The 23,689-nt window shown below is 45.6% G+C and overlaps 1 protein-coding gene across 4 annotated transcripts in view; it reads left to right on the forward strand.

Moving 5' to 3' along the window:
* LOC109905228 (diacylglycerol kinase eta-like) overlaps positions 1 to 23,689 on the forward strand; it is a 118,108-nt gene that overhangs the window by 52,819 nt on the left and 41,600 nt on the right. For all 4 annotated transcript variants that reach the window (XM_031800827.1, XM_031800833.1, XM_031800830.1 and 1 more), the window contains exons 5-12: positions 121 to 253; positions 8,729 to 8,835; positions 9,105 to 9,230; positions 9,765 to 9,867; positions 13,488 to 13,650; positions 13,927 to 14,035; positions 18,118 to 18,339; positions 18,585 to 18,676. In XM_031800827.1, the coding sequence (XP_031656687.1) occupies positions 121 to 253; positions 8,729 to 8,835; positions 9,105 to 9,230; positions 9,765 to 9,867; positions 13,488 to 13,650; positions 13,927 to 14,035; positions 18,118 to 18,339; positions 18,585 to 18,676 (1,055 nt within the window). The remainder of the gene's footprint in view (positions 1 to 120; positions 254 to 8,728; positions 8,836 to 9,104; positions 9,231 to 9,764; positions 9,868 to 13,487; positions 13,651 to 13,926; positions 14,036 to 18,117; positions 18,340 to 18,584; positions 18,677 to 23,689) is intronic.

The raw sequence follows: 23,689 nt of genomic DNA on the forward strand, positions 1-23,689 counted from the left end.
ACGATTACTTTGGTCAGTGTGTGTTTCTTAATGTGAGCAAAACGGAACCTAATGTTTGAAGTAAAGTACCTGACTGTCTATCCTGGTGTTGCCAACCTGACTTAACCTCTCGTTTGTCAGACAGCACAGTTTAATGTGGAACATTTCTCAGGGATGCACAACTGGTATGCCTGCTCCCACGCACGGCCCACCTTCTGTAACGTCTGTAGGGACAGCCTCTCTGGCGTCACCTCCCACGGCCTGTCCTGTGAAGGTAAGACACACACACACACTCACATCTCTGTTTTATCTCTCCTAACACCTCTCCTCCTCATTTATCTCTCTGTCTCCTCATTAAGGAGAGGATGCTGTCTTCTGTGTTTTCCCTTAATGCTGTGTGTCCCTCCTGGGCCGTGGTAGTTTCCTTAGTGCTGTGTGTCCCTCCTGGGCTGTGGTGGTTTCCTTAGTGCTGTGTGTCCCTCCTGGGCTGTGGTGGTTTCCTTAGTGCTGTGTGTTCCTCCTGGGTTGTGGTGGTTTCCTTAGTGCTGTGTGTCCCTCCTGGGCTGTGGTGGTTTCCTTAGTGCTGTGTGTCCCTCCTGGGCTGTGGTAGTTTCCTTAGTGCTGTGTGCCCTTCCTGGGCTGTGGTGGTTTCCCTAGTGCTGTGTGTCCCTCCTGGGCTGTGGTGGTTTCCTTAGTGCTGTGTGTCCCTCCTGGGCTGTGGTGGTTTCCTTAGTGCTGTGTGTCCCTCCTGGGCTGTGGTAGTTTCCTTAGTGCTGTGTGCCCTTCCTGGGTTGTGGTGGTTTCCTTAGTGCTGTGTGTCCCTCCTGGGCCGTGGTAGTTTCCTTAGTGCTGTGTGTCCCTCCTGGGCTGTGGTGGTTTCCTTAGTGCTGTGTGTCCCTCCTGGGCTGTGGTAGTTTCCTTAGTGCTGTGTGTCCCTCCTGGGCTGTGGTAGTTTCCTTAGTGCTGTGTGTCCCTCCTGGGCTGTGGTGGTTTCCTTAGTGCTGTGTGTCCCTCCTGGGCTGTGGTAGTTTCCTTAGTGCTGTGTGTCCCTCCTGGGCTGTGGTGGTTTCCTTAGTGCTGTATGTCCCTCCTGGGCCGTGGTAGTTTGAATCATTCCTGGAGAGGTGGAGGGGGGATATAGTGTTAACAGGGCTGTACGATGGGGAATAGGACAGACTTACTTATTTCTATTTCCTCCCTGTGGAGTATAAGGTCACAACCAGGCTAACCCATCCAGGAAGTAGGACTATGAGCTCTTAGTAGAGCTGGGTTGGGGACTGTTCAATTTAACTATGCAGTCAATACCACTTTATGATATTATTTCAATTCGGATCGATTAAGAATAGTAGGGCAGTGCTGGAGCTGAATGATAGGCGATTGGTGTATTGGCTGGAGAAGTGAGGTGTGGGTTGAGAAGAGCTTACGATATGTCGTGACCTCTCTGCTGGCTAGTCTAGTGTGTAGTGTCCTCTCTGCTGGCTAGCCTAGTGTGAGAGGCTAATGATAACCCATTAATTGCCCTAAAATGAAGGGCTTCCTCTTTGAAGGCTCTTCAAAGGCTTTTATGGCTGTGTGTGTGGTGTGTGAGTGTATGTGTTAATTCATGCTTAATGGTTCCAGATGATGTGGAACGTTAGACTCACAATGTCTACGGTAGACACACACACACACACACACACACACACACACACACACAGGCTATGCTAATTAGCATGAGAGGAATATACAGATGGTGTTCATTATGGTTGTCTGATGCATAAATAGTATTGGTACGTTGGTTACACTTCCTTCACAGCCGAGGTGTGGACAAGTTGCGTCATTCCCACACCTGTCCCTGTAGTTTTGATTTAACATTCGAACAAATCATATACCGTCTGTCATTTTTTATTTTACTAGGCAAGCTAGTAAAGAATACATTTTTATTTACAATGACGGCCTACCCCAACCAAACGATACTGTGCCAATTGTGCGCCACCCTATGGGACTCCCAATCACGGCCGGATGTGATACAGCCTGGATTTGAACAAGGGGCTGTAGTGACACCTCTTGCACTGAGATGCAGTGCCTTAGACCGCTGCTCCACTCAGGAGCCCCTGTTACTGTTAGGGGAAAAACATAGTTGTAATATTGAGAGGCAGTGTGTGTGTGTGAGAGATGGGTGGGAGAGGCAGAGAGAGCTAGACAGAGAGCGAGAGAGAGGGGTGGGAGAGAGGCAGAGAGATGGAGAGGAGAAAACAAGAGAGAGAGGCAGAGAGAGCTAGACAGAGAGCGAGAGAGGGGTGGGAGAGAGGCAGAGAGATGGAGAGGAGAAAACAAGCGAGAGAGGCAGAGAGAGCTAGACAGAGAGCGAGAGAGAGGGGTAGGAGAGAGGCAGAGAGATGGAGAGGAGAGAGAGCAAGAGAGAGAGGCAGAGAGAGCTAGTCAGAGCGAGAGAGAGGGGTGGGAGAGAGGCAGAGAGATGGAGAGGAGAAAACAAGAGAGAGAGGCAGAGAGAGCTTGACAGAGGTTGGGAGGGAGAGAAAGAGAGAGCTAACTCTCCTTCTCTGACACAACCTCTCATTACTGCAGTATATCAACCCCCCATTGTTCCAGTCTCCTCTGCAACCTGACTGTCTGAACCAGGACGGGCCAACCCTCCTTCTTCCGCACACTTTCGCTCCAGCACTGCTCTAACAGACATCTGAATCTGCTATTTTAATCAGCTGCTCATCAGGACCTTGATTAGCTAGTGAGAGTAGTGTTGAAACCAAAGCCTATACACCCAGTAGCTCTCCAGATCAGACGAAGGGTTGGCCTTCTTACCCCAACCTCCTTCTTTTTGGGGGGGAGGGGCTGTCATAAGCAATGGCAAATATGTAGAATTGCCGGAAATTTCCATAACATTTTTATCAATTTCTCTCAGCCTCAATAGAATACGTGTAGAATAGCAGGAGATTAGCTTGAAAACTGTTAAATGTTATCTTAGCATTAGATGTGAACAATAGCTTGAGATGAGAACATTTTTCTCTCTGCTCATGGCAAAATGTGTAGAATTATAGGAAATTAGCTCTGAATCTACACAATGTGAATAGTATGACAAATTGCAGGAAGTTTTCCACTACAAAAAAACAAATCCGGTCTTGGGTCTAGGGCAGGGGTATTAAAATCCGATCCTGGAAGTCTGGTCTGGAGTACTGCTGTTTTATCTGATCATTAATTGTACCGACTTGGTGTCCCAGGTCTAAATCAGTCCTTCATTAGAGTGGAAGAATGAAAATCAGAAGTTAAACTGGCTTCAAGGTCCAGATATTGAATTAGCTTCGTCTAGGGTATCGATCATTAGCTCCTTCTAATTAATTCTGATTACATTGTTGTGGCTTCAATAAAGAATGACTGGATAGATACATAGGTTGCAGTACTCATATGGCTCGGGTTCTGAGTAGTAGCAAGCTATTGTAATGAACATTACTTTGGCTCTTTTAGTCTCCTTTTTGGGACATTGGACCATGTGCCAATCTGTCTTTCAATTGATCATTTTTATTTTACCTTCATTTAACTAGGCAAGTCAGTTATGAACAAATTCTTGTTTTCAATGACGGCCTAGGAACAGTGGGTTAACTGCCTGTTCAGGGGCAGAACGACAGATTTTTAACTTGTCAGCTCGGGGATTCAATCTTGCAACCTTTCGGTTACTACTCCAACGCTCTAAAAGTTGGAAGCACAGAATGATCTGTATGCTGTAGCCTGAAGAGTTCCCTTCACAAGAACTAAGGGGCCTTGACCGAACCATGAAAAACAGCCCCAGACCATATTCCTCCTCCACCAATCGTTGGCACTATGCATCGGGGCAGGTAGTGTCCTTAAGGCATCCACCAAACCCAGATTTGTCGATTGAACTGCCAGATGGTGAAGTATGATTCATCACTCCAGAGAATGCGTTTCCACTGCTCTAGAGTCCAATGGTGGCGAGCTTTACACCACTCCAGCCAACGCTTGGCATCGCAGATGGTGTTCTTAGGCTTGTGTGCGGCTGCTTGGCCATGGAAACCCATTTCATGAAGCTCCCGACGAACAGTTCTTGTTTCCAGAGGCAGTTTGCAACTCGATAGTGAGTGCTGTAGCGCTGTAGCACTGTAGCACTGCGCTGTAGCACTCAGCAGTCCAGTTCTGTGGGCTTGTGTGGCCTACCACTTCGCGGCTGAGCCATTGTTGCTCCAAGACATTTCCACTTCACAATAACAGCACTTACAGTTGACCCGGCGCAGCTCTAACATTTGAAGAACTGACTTGTTGGAAATGTGGCATCCTATGACGTGCCATGTTCAAAGTCGCTGTGCTCTTCATTAAGGCCATGCTACTGATGATGTGTGTCTATGGAGATTGTATGGCTGTATGCTCGATGTTGGACACCTGTCAGCAATGTGTGTGGCTTAAATAGCCAAGTCCACTAATTTGAAGTGGTGTCCACATACTCTTGTATAAACATTGCATTCAGAAAGCATTCAGACCCCTTGAATTTGACACATTTTGTTACGTTACAGCCTTATTCTAAAATCGATTAAATCGTTTTTTTCTCATCAATCTACACACGATACCCCATAATGACAAAGCAAAATATTTGCAAATACCCCCCCCCAAATGGAAATATAACATTTACATAAGTATTCAGACCCTTTACTCAGTACTTTGTTGAAGCACCTTTGGCAGCGATTACAGCCTCAGGTTTTCTTGACTATGACGCTACAAGCTCGACACACCTTTATTTGGGGAGTTTCTCCCATTCTTCTCTGCAGATCCTCTCAAGTTCTGTCAGGTTGGATGGGGAGCGTCCCTGCACGGCTATTTTCAGGTCTCACCAGAGATGTTTGATCGGGTTCAAGTTCGCTCTCTGGCTGGGCCACTCAAGGACATTCAGAGACATTCACCGTCCCGAAGTCACTCCTGCGTTGTCTTAGCTTTGTGCTTATGGTCGTTGTTCTGTTGGACGGTGAACCTTCTCCCCAGTCTGAATTCCTGAGTATTCTGGAGCAGGTTTTCGTCAAGGATCTCTCTGTAATTCGCTCCATTCATCTTTTCGTCGATCCTGACTAGTCTCCAAATCCCTGCCACTGAAAAACATCCCCACAGCATGACGCTGCCACCACCATGCTTCACCATTGGGGTGATGCCAGATTTCCTCCAGACGTGACGCTTGGCATTTAGGCCAAAGAGTTCAATCTTGGTTTCATCAGACCAGAGAATCTTTCTTCTCAATGTTTGAGAGTCCTTTTGGCAAACTCCAAGCTGTCTGTCATGTGCCTTTTCCTGAGGAGTGGCTTCTGTCTGACTACTGTACCATAAAGGCCTGATTGGTAGAGTGCTGCAGAGATGGTTGTCCTTTTTCAATGGTTCTCCTATCTTCACAGAGGAACTCTGGAGCTCTGACCAAGGCCCTTCTTCCCCCATTGCTCAGTTTGGCATGGCAGACAGATCTAGTAAGAATCTTGGTGGTTCCAAACTTCTTCCATCTAAGAATGATGGAGGCCACTGTGTTCTTGGGGACCTTCAATGCTGCAGAACCTTTTTGGTACCCTTCCCCAGATCTGTGCCTCAACACAATCCTGTCTCTGAGCTCTACTGACAATTCCGCCAACCTCATGGCTTGGTTTATTCTCTGACATGCACTGTCAACTGTAGGATCTTATATAGACAGGTGTGTGCCTTTCTAAATCATGTCCAATCAATTTAATTTACCACAGGTGGACTCCAATCAAGTTGTAGAAACATCTCAAGGATGATTAAAGGAAATAGGATATACCTGAGCTCAATTTTGAGTCTCATAGCACACGGTTTGAATACTTAGGTAAGGTATTTCTATTTTTTATTTTTTATACAATTGCAAACATTTCTACAAACCTGTTTCCACTTTGTCATTATGGGGTATTGTGTGTGGATTGATGAGGAAATGTTTTAACTGAAGCCATTTTAGAATAAGGCTGTAACGTAACAAAATGTGGGGTCGCAATACTTACCGAATGCACATTCAGTGAATTGAAGACAAATTATGAAACACAGAGAAACAAAAGAATGAGAAAGAGAGGCTTTAAGTGGTGAGAACAGCTAGACAGACAGTTTCACAGCAATCAGAGATGCTTCTGTTTCACTTTGATTTCCTGCTCCGGACGATCAATAGGGATTGATGAGTGCCCCACACACACCAGCTATCCTCTGGCTACAAACAGTCTGAAACCACGGAACTGATCTCTATGAAAAAAAAACATCTCATATCCGTCTGCAATCGATGTTTCCCTAATGTAACTCTAAATCCTGTTAGTGAACATTTAGTCAACATTTAGTAACATTAAGAGGACACAATACTGTTTATCACTGTCTGCCAATGGCAAGGAGTGGCGCTGGCCAATTAGTCTTGGTTTCCCGGTGTGTGTGTGTGTGTGTGTGTGTGTTTGCATGTCAGTACGTGCCTGTACGTGTGCGTGTGTCCTTATCTGAGTGTTGTTTTCGACAATGGAACTTTCCAAGTCCAGTCATTTTTCATGTTTGGTTGTTAAGTGCCTCCTCATCTATAATGAATATACACACTCCACCAGTGGCCAGATATCAAGTATTCCTTCTGCATTTACATTTTAGTTCATTCTTATGCAAAGCCACTCAAGGTCGGCCGTCATATATAGACTGTACTGTATATATGCAGAGGTTACAGTGGGTTACAGTCTCTCTCTCACCTGGGGTTTTACAGCTCATTGTTTTGAGCGGCCTGGGGGCCTGTGACAGGGATCCAGACTGCATGCTCCATGCCTCTGACACTTCCATTCCCTATTATGTGAGTGGAGATGTATTTAAATGCAGTGAATTCCAAAATGTGCCTTATTTGGTCGTGGGGTTACAATAGGCACTCTCTGGTACTTAGATGAATGATTTCAACACCATTGATCCATTGTGGGCTATTTTAACACCCCCCCCTCCCCAAAAAAAGCTGTTTGATTAATTCATTGGTATTGTTTTCCCTGCTAAAAGGTCAAATAAAGTGTAACCCTGGTAGTGTAACAGTATCAGTGTGTTAACCTGATGGTGGTTGCAGAGGGATCAGCGTGTTAACCTGATGGTGGTGTGTTAACCTGATGGTGGTGTGTTAACCTGATGGTGGTTGCAGAGGGATCAGCGTGTTAACCTGATGGTGGTGTGTTAACCTGATGGTGGTGTGTTAACCTGATGGTGGTTGCAGAGGGATCAGCGTGTTAACCTGATGGTGGTGTGTTAACCTGATGGTGGTGTGTTAACCTGATGGTGGTTGCAGAGGGATCAGCGTGTTAACCTGATGGTGGTGTGTTAACCTGATGGTGGTGTGTTAACCTGATGGTGGTTGCAGAGTGATCAGTGTGTTAACCTGCTGGTGGTTGCAGAGTGATCAGTGTGTTAACCTGATGGTGGTTGCAGAGGGATCAGCGTGTTAACCTGATGGTGGTGTGTTAACCTGATGGTGGTTGCGGAGTGATCAGTGTGTTAACCTGCTGGTGGTGTGTTAACCTGATGGTGGTGTGTTAACCTGATGGTGGTTGCAGAGTGATCAGTGTGTTAACCTGCTGGTGGTGTGTTAACCTGATGGTGGTGTGTTAACCTGATGGTGGTTGCAGAGTGATCAGTGTGTTAACCTGCTGGTGGTTGCAGGGTGATCAGTGTGTTAACCTGATGGTGGTTGCAGAGTGATCAGTGTGTTAACCTGATGTTGGTGTGTTAACCTGATGGTGGTTGCAGAGGGATCAGTGTGTTAACCTGATGGTGGTGTGTTAACCTGATGGTGGTTGCAGAGTGATCAGTGTGTTAACCTGATGGGGGTGTGTTAACCTGATGGTGGTGTGTTAACCTGATGGTGGTTGCAGAGTGATCAGTGTGTTAACCTGATGGTGGTGTGTTAACCTGATGGTGGTTGCAGAGTGATCAGTGTGTTAACCTGATGGTGGTTGCAGAGGGATCAGTGTGTTAACCTGATGGTGGTGTGTTAACCTGATGGTGGTTGCAGAGTGATCAGTGTGTTAACCTGATGGTGGTTGCAGAGTGATCAGTGTGTTAACCTGATGGTGGTTGCAGAGGGATCAGTGTGTTAACCTGATGGTGGTGTGTTAACCTGATGTTGGTTGCAGAGGGATCAGTGTGTTAACCTGATGGTGGTTGCAGAGGGATTAGCTAGGGCTTTAACACCGTAATCCTTTAGTCTAGGACAGTATCTGTGTATACTGTGCATGTGCATGTACTGAGCACGCACACACGCATGCACACAGACACACGCACGCACGCATGCACACACACACACACACACACACACACACACACACACACACACACACACACACACACACACACACACACACAGACACATTTGGTTATGGTAGAAAATAGAGGTAAGTGGATTGGCTCTGGTCCTCTAGGTCTATCTTCCCTTTGTCTGTTACACACAGGCCTTAGGCAGAATGGCAGAGAGTCTGACAGAGCAGGCTTAGGATGAAGCCCAGTCACCGGAACAGTTAGCGCTCTCGCTGCGCCTTTAGACTCACTCTTCAGGCCGTGCTAGAGCTGGGGAATGAAAAACAGTGTGTGTGGCTAGTAACTCACCCATCACCGAACAGCTCTCTGTTTATCAGGCTGTGTTTCATTCTGGGGTGAAACCTCTCTCATCAGCTTCGCTCACTGGAGTGTAGAGCATGATGCACCATGTTGTTGTTGTTGTTGTTGTTGACTAACCAGGTGTGTTTGTTGTTGTTGTTTTGTCTTACAGTGTGTAAATTCAAAGCTCACAAGCGGTGTGCCGTCAGGGCCACCAACAACTGCAAATGGACCACACTGGCCTCTATAGGCAAAGACATCATCGAGGACGAGGATGGGGTAACTGTGTGTGTGTGTGTGTATGTGTGTGTGTGTGTGTGCGTGCGCAAAATATATGCACCCGGTCCTGTCAGTTGCTCTGGAGAATCTGAGTGTCTGCTAAATGACTCAAATGTCATTGTAATAAATGTGTACATGCTTGTGTATGTGTGTATCTGTGTGTGAGCGAAGGATAGAGTAAGAAGGTAGAAAATGTAATCATATATTTCTATAGTGATATACTACTGTATGTTGTACCTGACTGACTCTCTGTCGTCTCTGTCCTGTAGATCGCCATGCCCCACCAGTGGCTGGAGGGAAACCTGCCTGTTAGTGCCAAGTGTGCTGTGTGTGACAAGACCTGTGGCAGCGTGCTCCGACTGCAGGACTGGCGCTGTCTCTGGTGCAAAGCCATGGTGTGTGTGTGTGTGTGTGTGAGCGTGTGTGTGTGTGTGTGTGTGTGTGTGTGTGTGTGTGTGAGCGTGTGTGTGACAAGACCTGTGGCAGCGTGCTCCGACTGCAGGACTGGCGCTGTCTCTGGTGCAAAGCCATGGTGTGTGTGTGTGTGAGCGTGTGTGTGTGAGCGTGTGTGTGTGTGTGTGTGTGTGTGTGAGCGTGTGTGTGTGTGTGTTTGACAAGACCTGTGGCAGCGTGCTCCGACTGCAGGACTGGCGCTGTCTCTGGTGCAAAGCCATGGTGTGTGTGTGTGTGTGTGTGAGCGTGTGTGTGTGTGTGTGTGTGTGTGTGTGTGTGTGTGTGTGTGAGCGTGTGTGTGTGTGTGACAAGACCTGTGGCAGCGTGCTCCGACTGCAGGACTGGCGCTGTCTCTGGTGCAAAGCCATGGTGTGTGTGTGTGTGTTTGTGTGTGTGTGTGTGTGTGTGTGTGTGTGTGAGAGCGTGTGTGTGTGTGTGTGTGTGTGTAGTAACACCATCTCTCTGTGTTATTCTAGGTACACACAGTGTGTATGGACCTGTACCCCAGGAAATGTCCGCTGGGCCAGTGTAAAGTCTCTGTCATCCCTCCTACTGCCCTCAACAGTATCGACTCTGACGGTACACACGCACAAACACACGCACAAACACACGCACAAACACACGCACACACACACATACACACACGTACGCACACACGCACATGCACACGCACAAACACACGCACACACACACATACACACACGTACGCACACACGCACATACACACGCACACACACATACACACACACGTACGCACACACGCACATACACACGCACAAACACACGTGCACACACACACATACACACACACGTACGCACGCACACACACACACATACACACACCCGTACGCACACACACACACACAAACACACACGTACACACACACACACAAACACACACGTACGCACACACACACAAACACCCACACACACACACACCCACACACAACTTGTTTGCTCCCACCCGTGTGTGTGTGTGTGTGTGTGTGTGTGTATGCTTGTGTGTGCCAGGAAATTGTGAGTGGGTGTTTTATTAACAGATGTATAAAAGAGCTATTTCAGGCTGGAGCAAACACACACGCAAGCACGCACACACACACACACACGCTCTCTCACGCACACACACACAAACAGAGTAGGGGAGAGGCTGATTGTGTCGGCTAACTAGTAGTCTGGTTCACACTAACTACCCTGTTAAAATGAAGTGTTTTGTAACACCAAAAACTTGAAGGAGACAACCTTCACTCTGCTGGAGTACTGAAACACGTTATCCTGTTCTGAAACATGACATGGTGTGATGTAACCAACCTCATCTCATAGTTTCACTTTGGAATCGACTCATTCATTTTGTGTGGTTACAGGGTTAATTCCACATGGTTACAGGGTTAATTCCACATGGTTACAGGGTTAATTCCACATGGTTACAGGGTTAATTCCACATGGTTACAGGGTTAATTCCACATGGTTACAGGTTTAATTCCACATGGTTACAGGGTTAAGTCCACATGGTTACAGGCTTAATTCCACATGGTGACAGGGTTAATTCCACATGGTTACAGGGTTAAGTCCACATGGTTACAGGGTTAATTCCACATGGTTACAGGGTTAATTCCACATGGTTAAAGGGTTCATTTAATGTGTGGTTACTGGGTTAATTACACGTGGTTAAGGGGTTAATTCCGTGTGGTTACAGGGTTAATTCCTCATGGTTACAGGGTTAATTTCTCATGGTTACAGGGTTAATTCCTCATGGTTACAGGGTTAATTCCACGTGGTTACAGAGTTAATTCCTCATGGTTACAGGGTTAATTCCTCATGGTTACAGGTATAATTCCACGTGGTTACAGAGTTAATTCCTCATGGTTACAGGGTTAATTCCTCATGGTTACAGGTATAATTCCACGTGGTTACAGGGTTAATAAGGCTGTTTCCATTAAGTATCATCAAGTACTCTCCATGCTTGTGTAACGGATGTGAAACGGCTAGCTAGTCAGCGGTGGTGCGCGCTAAATAGCATTTCAATCGGTGACGTCACTTGCTCTGAGACCTTGAAGTAGTGGTTCCCCTTGCTCTGCAAGGGCCGCGGCTTTTGTGGAGGGATGGGTAACGATGCTTCGTGGGTGACTGTTGTTGATGTGTGCAGAGGGTCCCTGGTTTGCGCCCGAGTAGGGGCGAGGGGACGGTCTAAAGTTATACTGTTACACTTGCTTGAAAACGGTGAACTGCGATGGTGCGGTCGTCTAAGCAGTGTTCTCTGGCTCAGAGTCTGGTGAGTTTGAGCCCAGTGCTGTGCCATTGTATATTGCAGGCAAATATCCACGTCCTCGGGACCCTTTCAAACGTCCCAATGACATGTATAAACCCTGGATCGCTGATGCTTTGTGTTGACCATTGAGAGGCTTTAAAGCCACCAGTCATATTCGCACAAATCTTTCTAAATAAAGTGAGACAAAAATTTGGGGTGGAATTCAAACAACAACAGAAATCCACAGAAACGTTTTTATCAATCAATATTTATGTCGTAAACCATTTGCATCCTTTAATCATTGAATGTATGAGAGACTCTTCTGATGCTGCCTTTTGCATGTACATAATCCCCATAAAAACAATCATATTCATATTGAAGAACCACTTTGGGTGTTTTCAGAGTACCTCTTTTCTGTTTTGAAACACTTTCTGTGTGTTACTTACATTGGGTTTACAATCCAACACCATCCAGACACCAGATTTCAGGATAGATGCATTACTTTCCATGGCTTTATTACACAATCATGGTGTTTTGAGAGGAGTTTGAGCTAGGAAAACGGTACTCCTCCCTCTACTCCCCCCACTCTCTCTCTGTTCCCTCCCCTCTTTCTCTCCATATCTCCCCATGTCTCCCTCCCTTCTCTCCCCATGTCTCTCCCCCTCCATCTTTTCCTCTCCTCTGTCTTCTAAATATATTTCTCTCACTCTCTTCCATTCTCTCAAGCTCCCCGGTCCATCCGCCCCTCCCCCTTTGTGCCAGGATTGCCCCTTCCCCAGTACAGGCTTGAGAGAGCTCTAATCTAATTGGCAGCTGGCGGACTGTGGCACGTGCTGGAACGTTGTGACTTTCTCCCTCCACTTCCCCCTCTTCATCTCTCCCATCTCTGCTCCGCTGCTGACAAGATCAGAGAAAGAGAAGATGAGAGAGAGAGAGAGAGAGAGAGAGAGAGAGAGAGAGAGAGGCAACGAGATGTGGAGGATGGAGAGGGGGATTAAAGGGAGGAGGGAGAGAGAGAGAGACAGAGAGAGAGAGAGAGACAGAGAGAGAAGAGAGGCAACGAGATGTGGAGGATGGAGAGGGGGATTAAAGGGAGGAGGGATAGAGAGAGAGAGAGAGAGAGAGAGAGAGAGAGAGAGAGGGAGAGAGAGAGAGAGAAAGAGGGGGAAAGAGAGAGAGAGAGCAACGAGATGTGGAGGATGGAGGAGAAAATAATGACAGAAAAAAAGAGGGAGCAGAGAGAAGAATGAGACAATGAGAGTGTGGAGGACAGGGCCCAAGGGGAATGTCACCATCCCTTCCCTTTCCTGCACACACACACACACACACACACACTCTCTCTCTCTCTCCTCTCTCTCTCTCTCTCTCATGCCACATACATGTGCCCAACCTGACTCAGTTTGACGATGCCTAAACACACACGTTGATGCTTTAATGTAGCAGTGTGTGGGCATTTTGATACATTACTTAACGGACACTCCCAGTACAGAAGCTAGCAGACAGCAGAATCTCTCTCTTCTTTTCACCTGTCCATCTTCTCACATCTCTTCCCATTAGTCACTTTGACAGGAATCAGAGTCTAGATACTGGCATTGTTAACACATCTTTTCTTCGGTTTGACAGTGATGGTGATAAACGAAGTGATACATTTGCTAGAGATGAACAGTTCTACGTTTAACCGATTCTGATTCCGATTCTACAATAGTTCCAGTTATCAGATCATTTTGAACTATAATAGGGTTGCAATTTAAAAAATAATAATTTGTACTATAATGGGCTAGTACTGTTAATATTTGAGCACAGGTCCATCCATCCATCCATCCATCCATTCATTAATTCCTTCACTAATCCATCCATCCATCCATCCACCCATTCATTAATTCCTTCACTAATCCATCCATTCATTAATTAATTAATTAATGTAATAGCTGTTTTTTTGTGTTTTTGTGTTCAGGCTTCTGGAAGGCCACCTGTCCCCCGTCCTGCGCCAGTCCTCTGCTGGTCTTTGTCAATTCCAAGAGCGGAGACAACCAAGGGGTTAAATTCCTCCGACGTTTCAAGCAGCTCCTCAACCCTGCTCAGGTGTTTGACCTGGTCAACGGAGGACCACATCTAGGGTGAGCCACCTTGGTTTGCTCCTGCTAATGGAGACCATGTGACATCGCTAGCTGGTTAGCTGTGCACTAGTAGCATTCATTGTGCTTGTGAATGAACCCTTCCTGAGACCAAGAAGTAGACAGTGTCTGTGGCTCAAACCAGACCATGGTATTGGTAGTGCGGTTGATTAGAAGGCTGTGTTGAGTGCAGAGGGTCCCTGGTTGATAACCTAATTGGGCCAGAACACAGATTTACGCTTTACTGTGACACTATGACCATTCCTCTGTGTGTTCCAGGCTGCGTCTCTTCCAGAAGTTCGATAACTTCCGGATCCTGGTGTGCGGAGGGGATGGGAGTGTAGGCTGGGTCCTCTCCGAGATAGACAAACTCAACCTCCACAAACAGGTGAGACACAACATACACATGCTGAGTATGTTTACAGATGTAGGATCTTAATTTGACCAGTATTGTCACAGCAAAATAATTCTGCAGCAACAGGATTTGAACGTTTAGTCCATAATGTTGCTTGATCAGTGGTTATGGCTATTAACTGGACAAAAGTGGTCTATATTAAAAGTGTAATATTAATATAATATAATCTTAATGTAACCGCGTGTTAGTACGAGTTTTCAGTGAATTTATGTAAATCACAAAGCTCAATTGCATTTCATGCAGTGGAGAACCTATATCTGTACATGCACACTGATCATTTCATATTAAAGAGATTACGGCAGAAGGCCGAGGATTCTTTATTTATTTATTTATTTAACTAGGCAAGTCAGTTAAGAACAAATTCTTATTTTCAATGGCGGCCTGGGAACAGTGGGTTAACTGCCTGTTCAGAGTATGGCATTAGTCATGTGGGTTAACTGTCTGTTCAGAGTATGGCATTAGTCATGTGGGTTAACTGTCTGTTCAGAGTATGGCATTAGTCATGAAGGGTTAACTGCCTGTTCAGAGTATGGCATTAGTCATGTGGGTTAACTGCCTGTTCAGAGTATGGCATTAGTCATGAAGGGTTAACTGCCTGTTCAGAGTATGGCATTAGTCATGTGGGTTAACTGCCTGTTCAGAGTATGGCATTAGTCATGAAGGGTTAACTGCCTGTTCAGAGTATGGCATTAGTCATGTGGGTTAACTGCCTGTTCAGAGTATGGCATTAGTCATGAAGGGTTAACTGCCTGTTCAGAGTATGGCATTAGTCATGTGGGTTAACTGCCTGTTCAGAGTATGGCATTAGTCATGTGGGTTAACTGTCTGTTCAGAGTATGGCATTAGTCATGTGGGTTAATTGCCTGTTCAGAGTATGGCATTAGTCATGTGGGTTAACTGCCTGTTCAGAGTATGGCATTAGTCATGAAGGGTTAACTGCCTGTTCAGAGTATGGCATTAGTCATGTGGGTTAACTGCCTGTTCAGAGTATGGCATTAGTCATGTGGGTTAACTGCCTGTTCAGAGTATGGCATTAGTCATGAAGGGTTAACTGCCTGTTCAGAGTATGGCATTAGTCATGTGGGTTAACTGCCTGTTCAGAGTATGGCATTAGTCATGAAGGGTTAACTGCCTGTTCAGAGTATGGCAGTAGTCATGTGGGTTAACTGCCTGTTCAGAGTATGGCATTAGTCATGAAGGGTTAACTGCCTGTTCAGAGTATGGCATTAGTCATGTGGGTTAACTGCCTGTTCAGAGTATGGCATTAGTCATGTGGGTTAACTGTCTGTTCAGAGTATGGCATTAGTCATGTGGGTTAATTGCCTGTTCAGAGTATGGCATTAGTCATGTGGGTTAACTGCCTGTTCAGAGTATGGCATTAGTCATGAAGGGTTAACTGCCTGTTCAGAGTATGGCATTAGTCATGTGGGTTAACTGCCTGTTCAGAGTATGGCATTAGTCATGTGGGTTAACTGTCTGTTCAGAGTATGGCATTAGTCATGAAGGGTTAACTGCCTGTTCAGAGTATGGCATTAGTCATGTGGGATAACTGCCTGTTCAGAGTATGGCATTAGTCATGTGGGTTAACTGCCTGTTCAGAGTATGGCATTAGTCATGTGGGTTAACTGCCTGTTCAGAGTATGGCAGTAGTCATGTGGGTTAACTGCCTGTTCAGAGTATGGCATTAGTCATGAAGGGTTAACTGCCTGTTCAGAGTATGGCATTAGTCATGTGGGTTAACTGCCTGTTCAGAGTATGGCATTAGTCATGTGGGTTAACTGTCTGTTCAGAGTATGGCATTAGTCATGTGGGTTAATTGCCTGTTCAGAGTATGGCATTAGTCATGTGGGTTAACTGCCTGTTCAGAGTATGGCATTAGTCATGAAGGGTTAACTGCCTGTTCAGAGTATGGCATTAGTCATGTGGGTTAACTGCCTGTTCAGAGTATGGCATTAGTCATGTGGGTTAACTGCCTGTTCACAGTATGGCATTAGTCATGTGGGTTAACTGCCTGTTCAGAGTATGGCATTAGTCATGTGGGTTAACTGCCTGTTCAGAGTATGGCATTAGTCATGAAGGGTTAACTGCCTGTTCAGAGTATGGCATTAGTCATGTGGTTTAACTGCCTGTTCAGAGTCTGGCATTAGTCATGTGGGTTAACTGCCTGTTCAGAGTATGGCATTAGTCATGTGGGTTAACTGCCTGTTCAGAGTATGGCATTCGTCATGTGGGTTAACTGCCTGTTCAGAGTATGGCATTAGTCATGTGGGTTAACTGCCTGTTCAGAGTATGGCATTAGTCATGTGGGTTAACTGCCTGTTCAGAGTATGGCATTAGTCATGTGGGTTAACTGCCTGTTCAGAGTATGGCATTAGTCATGTGGGTTAACTGTCTGTTGAGAGTATGGCATTAGTCATGTGGGTTAACTGCCTGTTCAGAGTATGGCATTAGTCATGTGGGTTAACTGCCTGTTCAGAGTATGGCATTAGTCATGTGGGTTAACTGCCTGTTCAGAGTATGACATTAGTCATGTGGGTTAACTGTCTGTTCAGAGTATGGCATTTGTCATGTGGGTTAACTGCCTGTTCAGAGTATGGCATTAGTCATGTGGGTTAACTGCCTGTTCAGAGTATGGCATTAGTCATGTGGGTTAACTGCCTGTTCAGAGTATGGCATTAGTCATGTGGGTTAACTGCCTGTTCAGAGTATGGCATTAGTCATATGAACACTTTACTCTGCTTTTCTTAATCGGCGTCAGGTCATAATCGAAGTAAGCATCTGCCTGATTAAAGCACCTGGTTTTCTGAGCAACCTTTAGAATGATTAGGACATGTGAAGGTCTTAATCAGAGTTCCAGGGGTGTATTTGATCTGTGCATATGCCAGCACCATGTGACAAATAACGTTTGATTTAATTGAATTTTACTTAAACACACACACACACACAACCATTAATACACACACATAAATCCATGCACACACATAGATACACGCCCACCCAATCTACCTACCTCATCCCCATACTGTTTTTATTTACTTTTCTGCTCTTTTGCACACCAGTATTTCTACTTGCACATCATCATCTGCTCATTTATCGCTCCAGTGTTAATCTGCTAAATTGTAACTATTCGCTCCTATGGCCTATTTATTGCCTTACCTCCTCATGCCTTTTGCACACACTGTATATAGACTGTCTTTTTTTTCTACTGTGTCATTGACTTGTTTATTATGTTATTGGCTTGTTTATTGTTTACTCCATGTGTAACTCTGTGTTGTTGTCTGTGTCACACTGCTTTGCTTTATCTTGGCCAGGTCGCAGTTGTAAATGAGTACTTGTCCTCAACTGGCCTACCTGGTTAAATAAATATATATACTGTATATAAAAATGTAAAAATACACAGACATTTTTTTACAATATTATTTCACCATTATTTAACCGGGAATGCCAGTTGAGAATAAGTTCTCATTTATATATGCAACCTGGCCAAGATAAAGCAAAGCAGTGTGACAAAAACAACAACACAGAGTTACACATGGACAAAGTACAGTCAATAACACAATAGAACAATCTATGTACTGTGTGTGTAAATGTAAAGGCTTCTAAACACATAAATACATGTAAATACACACACACACACACACACATACATACACACACACACACACACACACACACACACATAAATAAACGCACACATGTGAATACACACACACACATAAATAAACACACACATGTGAATACACACACACACATAGATGCACACACACACACACACATAAATACACACACACATAAATACACACACACATAAATACACACACACATACATACACACACAAATACATACACACACACACATAAATAAATACATACACACACACACACACATAAATAAACACACACACATAAATACACGCACACATATAAATACACATGTAACTACCCGCCCTTCTTGCCTCACACACAGAGCCCCCCTCCCAGCTCCACCATACACTTACCCCCTCTCTCTCTCTCTCTCTCTCTCTTTCCCCGTACCCCTCTCTGTCTGTCTCCAGTGCCAGCTGGGAGTTCTCCCCCTGGGTACTGGGAATGACCTGGCGCGGGTGCTGGGCTGGGGCCCGTCGTGTGATGATGACACGCAGCTGCCCCAGATCCTGGAGAAACTGGAGCGGGCCAGCACCAAAATGTTGGACCGCTGGAGCATCATGACCTACGAAATTAAGATCCTTTCCAAACACAGTGGGCCTGTCACGCCCGACGACACTGACCATGACCAGGTACACGCTCATCTGAAACATTTTTGAGGATTGTGCGACATTTTGACAACGAAGCCCTTTTTCTACTTACCCAAATTCAGATGGGATATCATTTTTATGTCTCTGTGTGCAGTTTGAAGGAAGTTGAAGTTAGTGTCTGGATGCCACGTTGGGATTTTGGGGTGATTTATAATCTTAACAGTTTCCCTCTGACCGTGCTTAGTTTTATGGTCATTATGACGTATCCCCTTCTTACGTGTCCTCAGTTCCAGATCTCAGCCTATGAAGACTCGGTAGCTGCCCATCTCACCAAGATCCTCAATGCTGACCAAAACTCTGTGGTCATCTCCTCTGCTAAGTGAGTCTCTCATCTCAACACTGCTAAATGGCTGCTAAATGGCTCTCTCTAGGGCATGCTGGGAGTGTTTTGTTGTTGAGAGGCCGTATGAGGGGCTCTGTCCTGACCATTTTCTTGATTATTTCCTTGGTCTTTGCTTTCAATTTCTATTTTCTATGGTGGAGATTTAACACACCAGCGATACCCACTGGCTTTTTTTCAAAGATAGGCAGGAAGAGGAGATAGTTTTAGTTTCCTATGGTTTGAACAGTGTGGTGTACTCTATGGCTTCGCAGCCTAGCGAGGAGTAGACCCTGCCATTACGGCATGGATTCAGGTGTATTCCTTAGAATGGAGTTAAGGTGGAGGAGGTTCTGCTCGCGGTCGCCGAACAGGTAGGAGCTGAATTTATACATTCCGCATCCAGAATGAACAAAGCTGTGGTTGTGTTCATGAAAAGGGTCAATTTGGTGGGCAAGCTGATTGCTAGTGGAATATTTCTAAGGGATGTTTTGGTGCCGATTTCTCCTCTTTCGACTCATTCGACTAGAGTGTGAGTTGCGAATCTGCCTCAGTTTATTATGAATGATCAAACTCAAAAAGAATTGAGTCGGTTTGGTAAGTTTGCAAGCAGTTTACATGTACTGTCGGCAGTTTTCAGGCAGATGCCGTTAACCTTTGCGTGTAGGGGGCAGTATTTTAGTTTTTGGCTAAAAAACGTACCCATTTGAAACTGCCTATTTCTCAGCCCCAGAAACTATAATATGCATATAATTGTCAGATTAGGATAGAAAACACTCTAAAGTTTCCAAAATTGACAAAATATTGTCTGTGAGTAAAACAGAACTGATATCGCAGGCGAAAACCTGAGGAAAATCCAATCAGGAAGTGCCTCTTATTTTGAAACCTATCTGTTCCTATGCATGCCTATCCTCCATTTAAAGGGATATCAACCAGATTCTTTTTTCTATGGCTTCCCTAAGTTGTCAACAGTCTTTCGACAGGGTTTCAGGCTTTTATTTTGAAAAATGAACGAGAAAGATCACATTGCGTGGATAGGTGGATAGGTGGGGGCTCTCAGAGTGACTTTTGCGCAACAGAGTAAAGCGGCCATTGTTTCTCCCTGTCCTATTGAAAAACCTACACTCCCGGTTGATATATTAGCGAATATATATTTTAAAAACAACCTGAGGATTGATTATAAAAAACGTTTGACATGTTTCTGTGGACGTTATGGATATTATTTGGAATATACGTCTGCGTTGTCGTGACCGCTCTTTCCTGTGGATTTCTGAACATAACGCGACAAACAAACGGAGGTATTTTGGATATAAAAATAAAATGAATATTTGTTGTGTAACTGGGAGTCTCGTGAGTGAAAACATCCAAAGATCATCAAAGGTAAACAATTAATTTGATTGCTTTTCTGATTTTCGTGACCAAGCTACCTGATGCTAAGTGTTCTTAATGTTTTGTCATGCGATTGATAAACTTACACAAACGCTTGGATTGCTTTCGCTGTAAAGCATCATTTCAAAATCTGAGACGACAGGTGGATTAACAAAAGGCTAAGCTATGTTTTGCAATATTGCACTTGTGATTTCATGAAAATGAATATTTCTTTGTAATATTATTTGACTGTGGCGCTATGCTATTCAGCGTTGCTGATGACAATTATCCCGCTTAAGGAATGGGTAGCGTCAAGAAGTTAAGCATGTTGTTTCGTTCCAGAGGCAAGTGTTCAAGTTTCTGAATAACAATGAGCAACTGTTACATGTGTATTTTAAAGTGAGGCATGGGTATTGGCTCTACACTGGGTTTGCCAACACAGATAGTCTACGTTGCTTTGAGTGTGGGTATTTGAGGCATAATAGCTTTGAGTGACCCCAAAAAGGCCATAGACGAGGCTGGGCCTAGTCATGCTATGGATGGTGGTGTAGATGAGGCTGGGATTAGTCATGCTATGGATGGTGGTGTAGATGAGGCTGGGTCTAGTCACGTTATGGATGGTGGTGTAGATGAGGCTGGGTCTAGTCATGTTATGGATGGTGGTGTAGATGAGGCTGGGTATAGTCACGTTATGGATGGTGGTGTAGATGAGGCTGGGATTAGTCATGCTATGGATGGTGGTGTAGATGAGGCTGGGTATAGTCACATTATGGATGGTGGTGTAGATGAGGCTGGGATTAGTCATGTTAGGGATGGTGGTGTAGATGAGGCTGGGTCTAGTCATGTTAGGGATGGTGGTGTAGATGAGGCTGGGTCTAGTCATGTTATGGATGGTGGTGTAGATGAGGGTGGGTCTAGTCATGTTATGGATGGTGGTGTAGATGAGGCTGGGTCTAGTCATGTTAGGGATGGTGGTGTAGATGAGGCTGGGTCTAGTCATGTTATGGATGGTGGTGTAGCTGAGGCTGGGTCTAGTCATGTTATGGATGGTGGTGTAGATGAGGGTGGGTCTAGTCATGTTATGGATGGTGGTGTAGATGAGGCTGGGTCTAGTCATGTTATGGATGGTGGTGTAGATGAGGCTGGGTCTAGTCATGTTATGGATGGTGGTGTAGATGAGGCTGGGTCTAGTCATGTTAGGGATGGTGGTGTAGATGAGGCTGGGACTAGTCATGTTATGGATGGTTGTGTAGATGAGGCTGGGTCTAGTCAGGTTATGTATGGTGGTGTAGATGAGGCTGTGTCTAGTCAGGTTATGCTAGTGGATGAGGAGAGTATAGTGGGGAAGGGTAGGCGACCAGGGGCGGTGGAGGAGGGTGTCAAGCGGAAGAGGAAAAAGGGGGAGAAGAAAGGAGGTGGGAGGAGAGAAGCTGGTGTGGTCAAAGTGCCTGGTGCTTGGTGGAGGCCCCGACTAGAGAGAAAAGGCAGGTGTTCAGGATCGGAGATGGAGATGAGTAGGAGGAAGGTGAGTGTGAGGAAGAGGATGATGAAGAGGCTTTCTTTTCAGACTCCTCCTCAATTGGTCCAGAGCTGATAGCCAGTCAGGCAGAGGGGACACGGTGATGGAACTCTCAAGGTTCCTGAATGAGACTAAGGTAAAAAGGTTCATCTTGAAGCTTTTTTCTGTGACCCGGGAAAGTTTGTAAGATCAGTAGAACACGCTATGAAAAATGAGGGGCATGATAAACTCTCACCCAGGAAAATTGTTAGGTTGAGGAAGTTGGTCACAACCGTGCATAAGGGTCTACCTTCAGATTCTGTTTTTTGCTGTCTTTTCTCACACTTCTTATGGCGACTCTTCGGGTAGGCTCGCTTAACACAGGGAGAGAGAGGGGGCATCTGTTTGGGTGTCTTAGACAGGAACTATCACAGGTAGCGCCTGAGGAGATGCTGGTAGTCGACGGGGACTGGAAATGTACGATGGATTTGACGAAAGACAGAAATGGGGATGAGCCTCATTCAGGCTCAGTGGTGGTGTTAAGGGACGTCATTAATCAGTTTGACCTTGTGGATGTTTGGAGAACTAGACATCAACAAGACAGTATACATTGGTGAAGGTCTTTGGGGCTAGTGTGAGTGCAGCCCGACTCGATTGATTTTACATGTCCAGGAATCAGATAGGCTGTTGGGCGCTATCCTTCTCCTGATGGGTTTTTCGGATCACCACATAACCATGGCTATTTCATAAGGTCCTCTGCAGACATCCTATTGGAAGTTTAATGTAAAGCTTACAAGATACCACTTTTTGCTCAGGTTTCCAGACTTTTGGGGAAAGGCGGGGGCAGCAAAGAGAGGAGTATGAGTCTCTGGGGCAATGGTGGGATGTGGGAAAAGTAAAAATGTGGCTTTTCTGTCAACAGTATCTCATCCTCAGAGGCTAGGAGAGTATTGGGGGAACTCGAGTGTAGTATCAGTGTAGTGGAGGTAGAGATGGTGGGGCAATGCAATGTAGGCCTAATTTAGTTGAATTACGTAGGGACCTGGGTAGTGTTTTGCAGGTTAAAGCAAAGGGAGCACTTGTAAGAGGTAGGTTCTCCATGCTCAAATAGATGGGATGCTCCCAGCTCCTTCTTCTTTGGTTTGGAAAGACAGAGCAGTGAAGCCAATGGTATGCATTGTCTACAGCTTTCTGATGGGCGGGTGACCTCTGTGGTGGGGGAGATGCAGGAGCAGACTGTGGAGTTTTATACTGAGTTGCATAGGGCAGAACTGTGTTATCCTGTGTGTGCTCAGGTTTTGTTTAAATAACTCCCTAAGCTCTCTCTTTCACAGAGGGATGAAATGGACATTCCTCCATTGTCCCATGAACTGGCAGAGCCCGTAACCCAGTGGAGTTTTATAAACAATTCTGGGCAATAATTGGACTGGGCTTCTTTTGCGTATTGCGTGAGTGCGTCAGGGTAGGAGAGTTGCTGATGAGTTGCCGATCTGGACTCTATAGTACACAAGAACCAGACATATTGTCTACTGAGACGCTCAATCGCGGACAACATGTTCTTAACCAGGAACATGCTGGAATTGTCGAAAGGTTCTAATGTGAACATTAGACTAGTCTCTCTAGATCAAATGAAGGCTTTTTATAGAGTGGACCATGAGTATCTGTTTAATGTGATGTTTGGGAAAGGTTTTTGTTCTGTGTGGAGCTGTTATATGCTGGAGCGTCATGTATGGTCAAGGTAGGAGGGGAGCTCAGTAGGCCAGTCTGGATGAGAAGGGGAATTAGACAAGGATGACCTCTAGCGGGGTAGTTATATACACTAGCCATTGCAAGGTGGTCTGGAGGACTTGTTCGATTTTAACACTCCGAGCCCTCTACAACCTCTGCATTTATAAGGTGAGGAACGTTAGAAGCCTAACAGGAGTGAAGGCAAATCAGTGGCCGGGGGTATGTGGGGCGGAGAGTATGGTGGGTTTTAGATGGAGGGGGCTCTACAGTTTCCCAGTACCAAAGAGGTCAGGGGACCTCCAGAGGGTTCTACATGGAGCCCTGGCCACTAATGGCTGGTTGGCACGGGTCGACCCGGGAGTTGGACAGGAGTGTCCTTTCTGTGTCATGAGTGAAACTGTGCATTGTGTGTTTTCTGT

This window comes from Oncorhynchus kisutch, linkage group LG2 (assembly GCF_002021735.2).
Source record: "Oncorhynchus kisutch isolate 150728-3 linkage group LG2, Okis_V2, whole genome shotgun sequence".
In the NCBI taxonomy this organism is placed as follows: domain Eukaryota; kingdom Metazoa; phylum Chordata; class Actinopteri; order Salmoniformes; family Salmonidae; genus Oncorhynchus; species Oncorhynchus kisutch.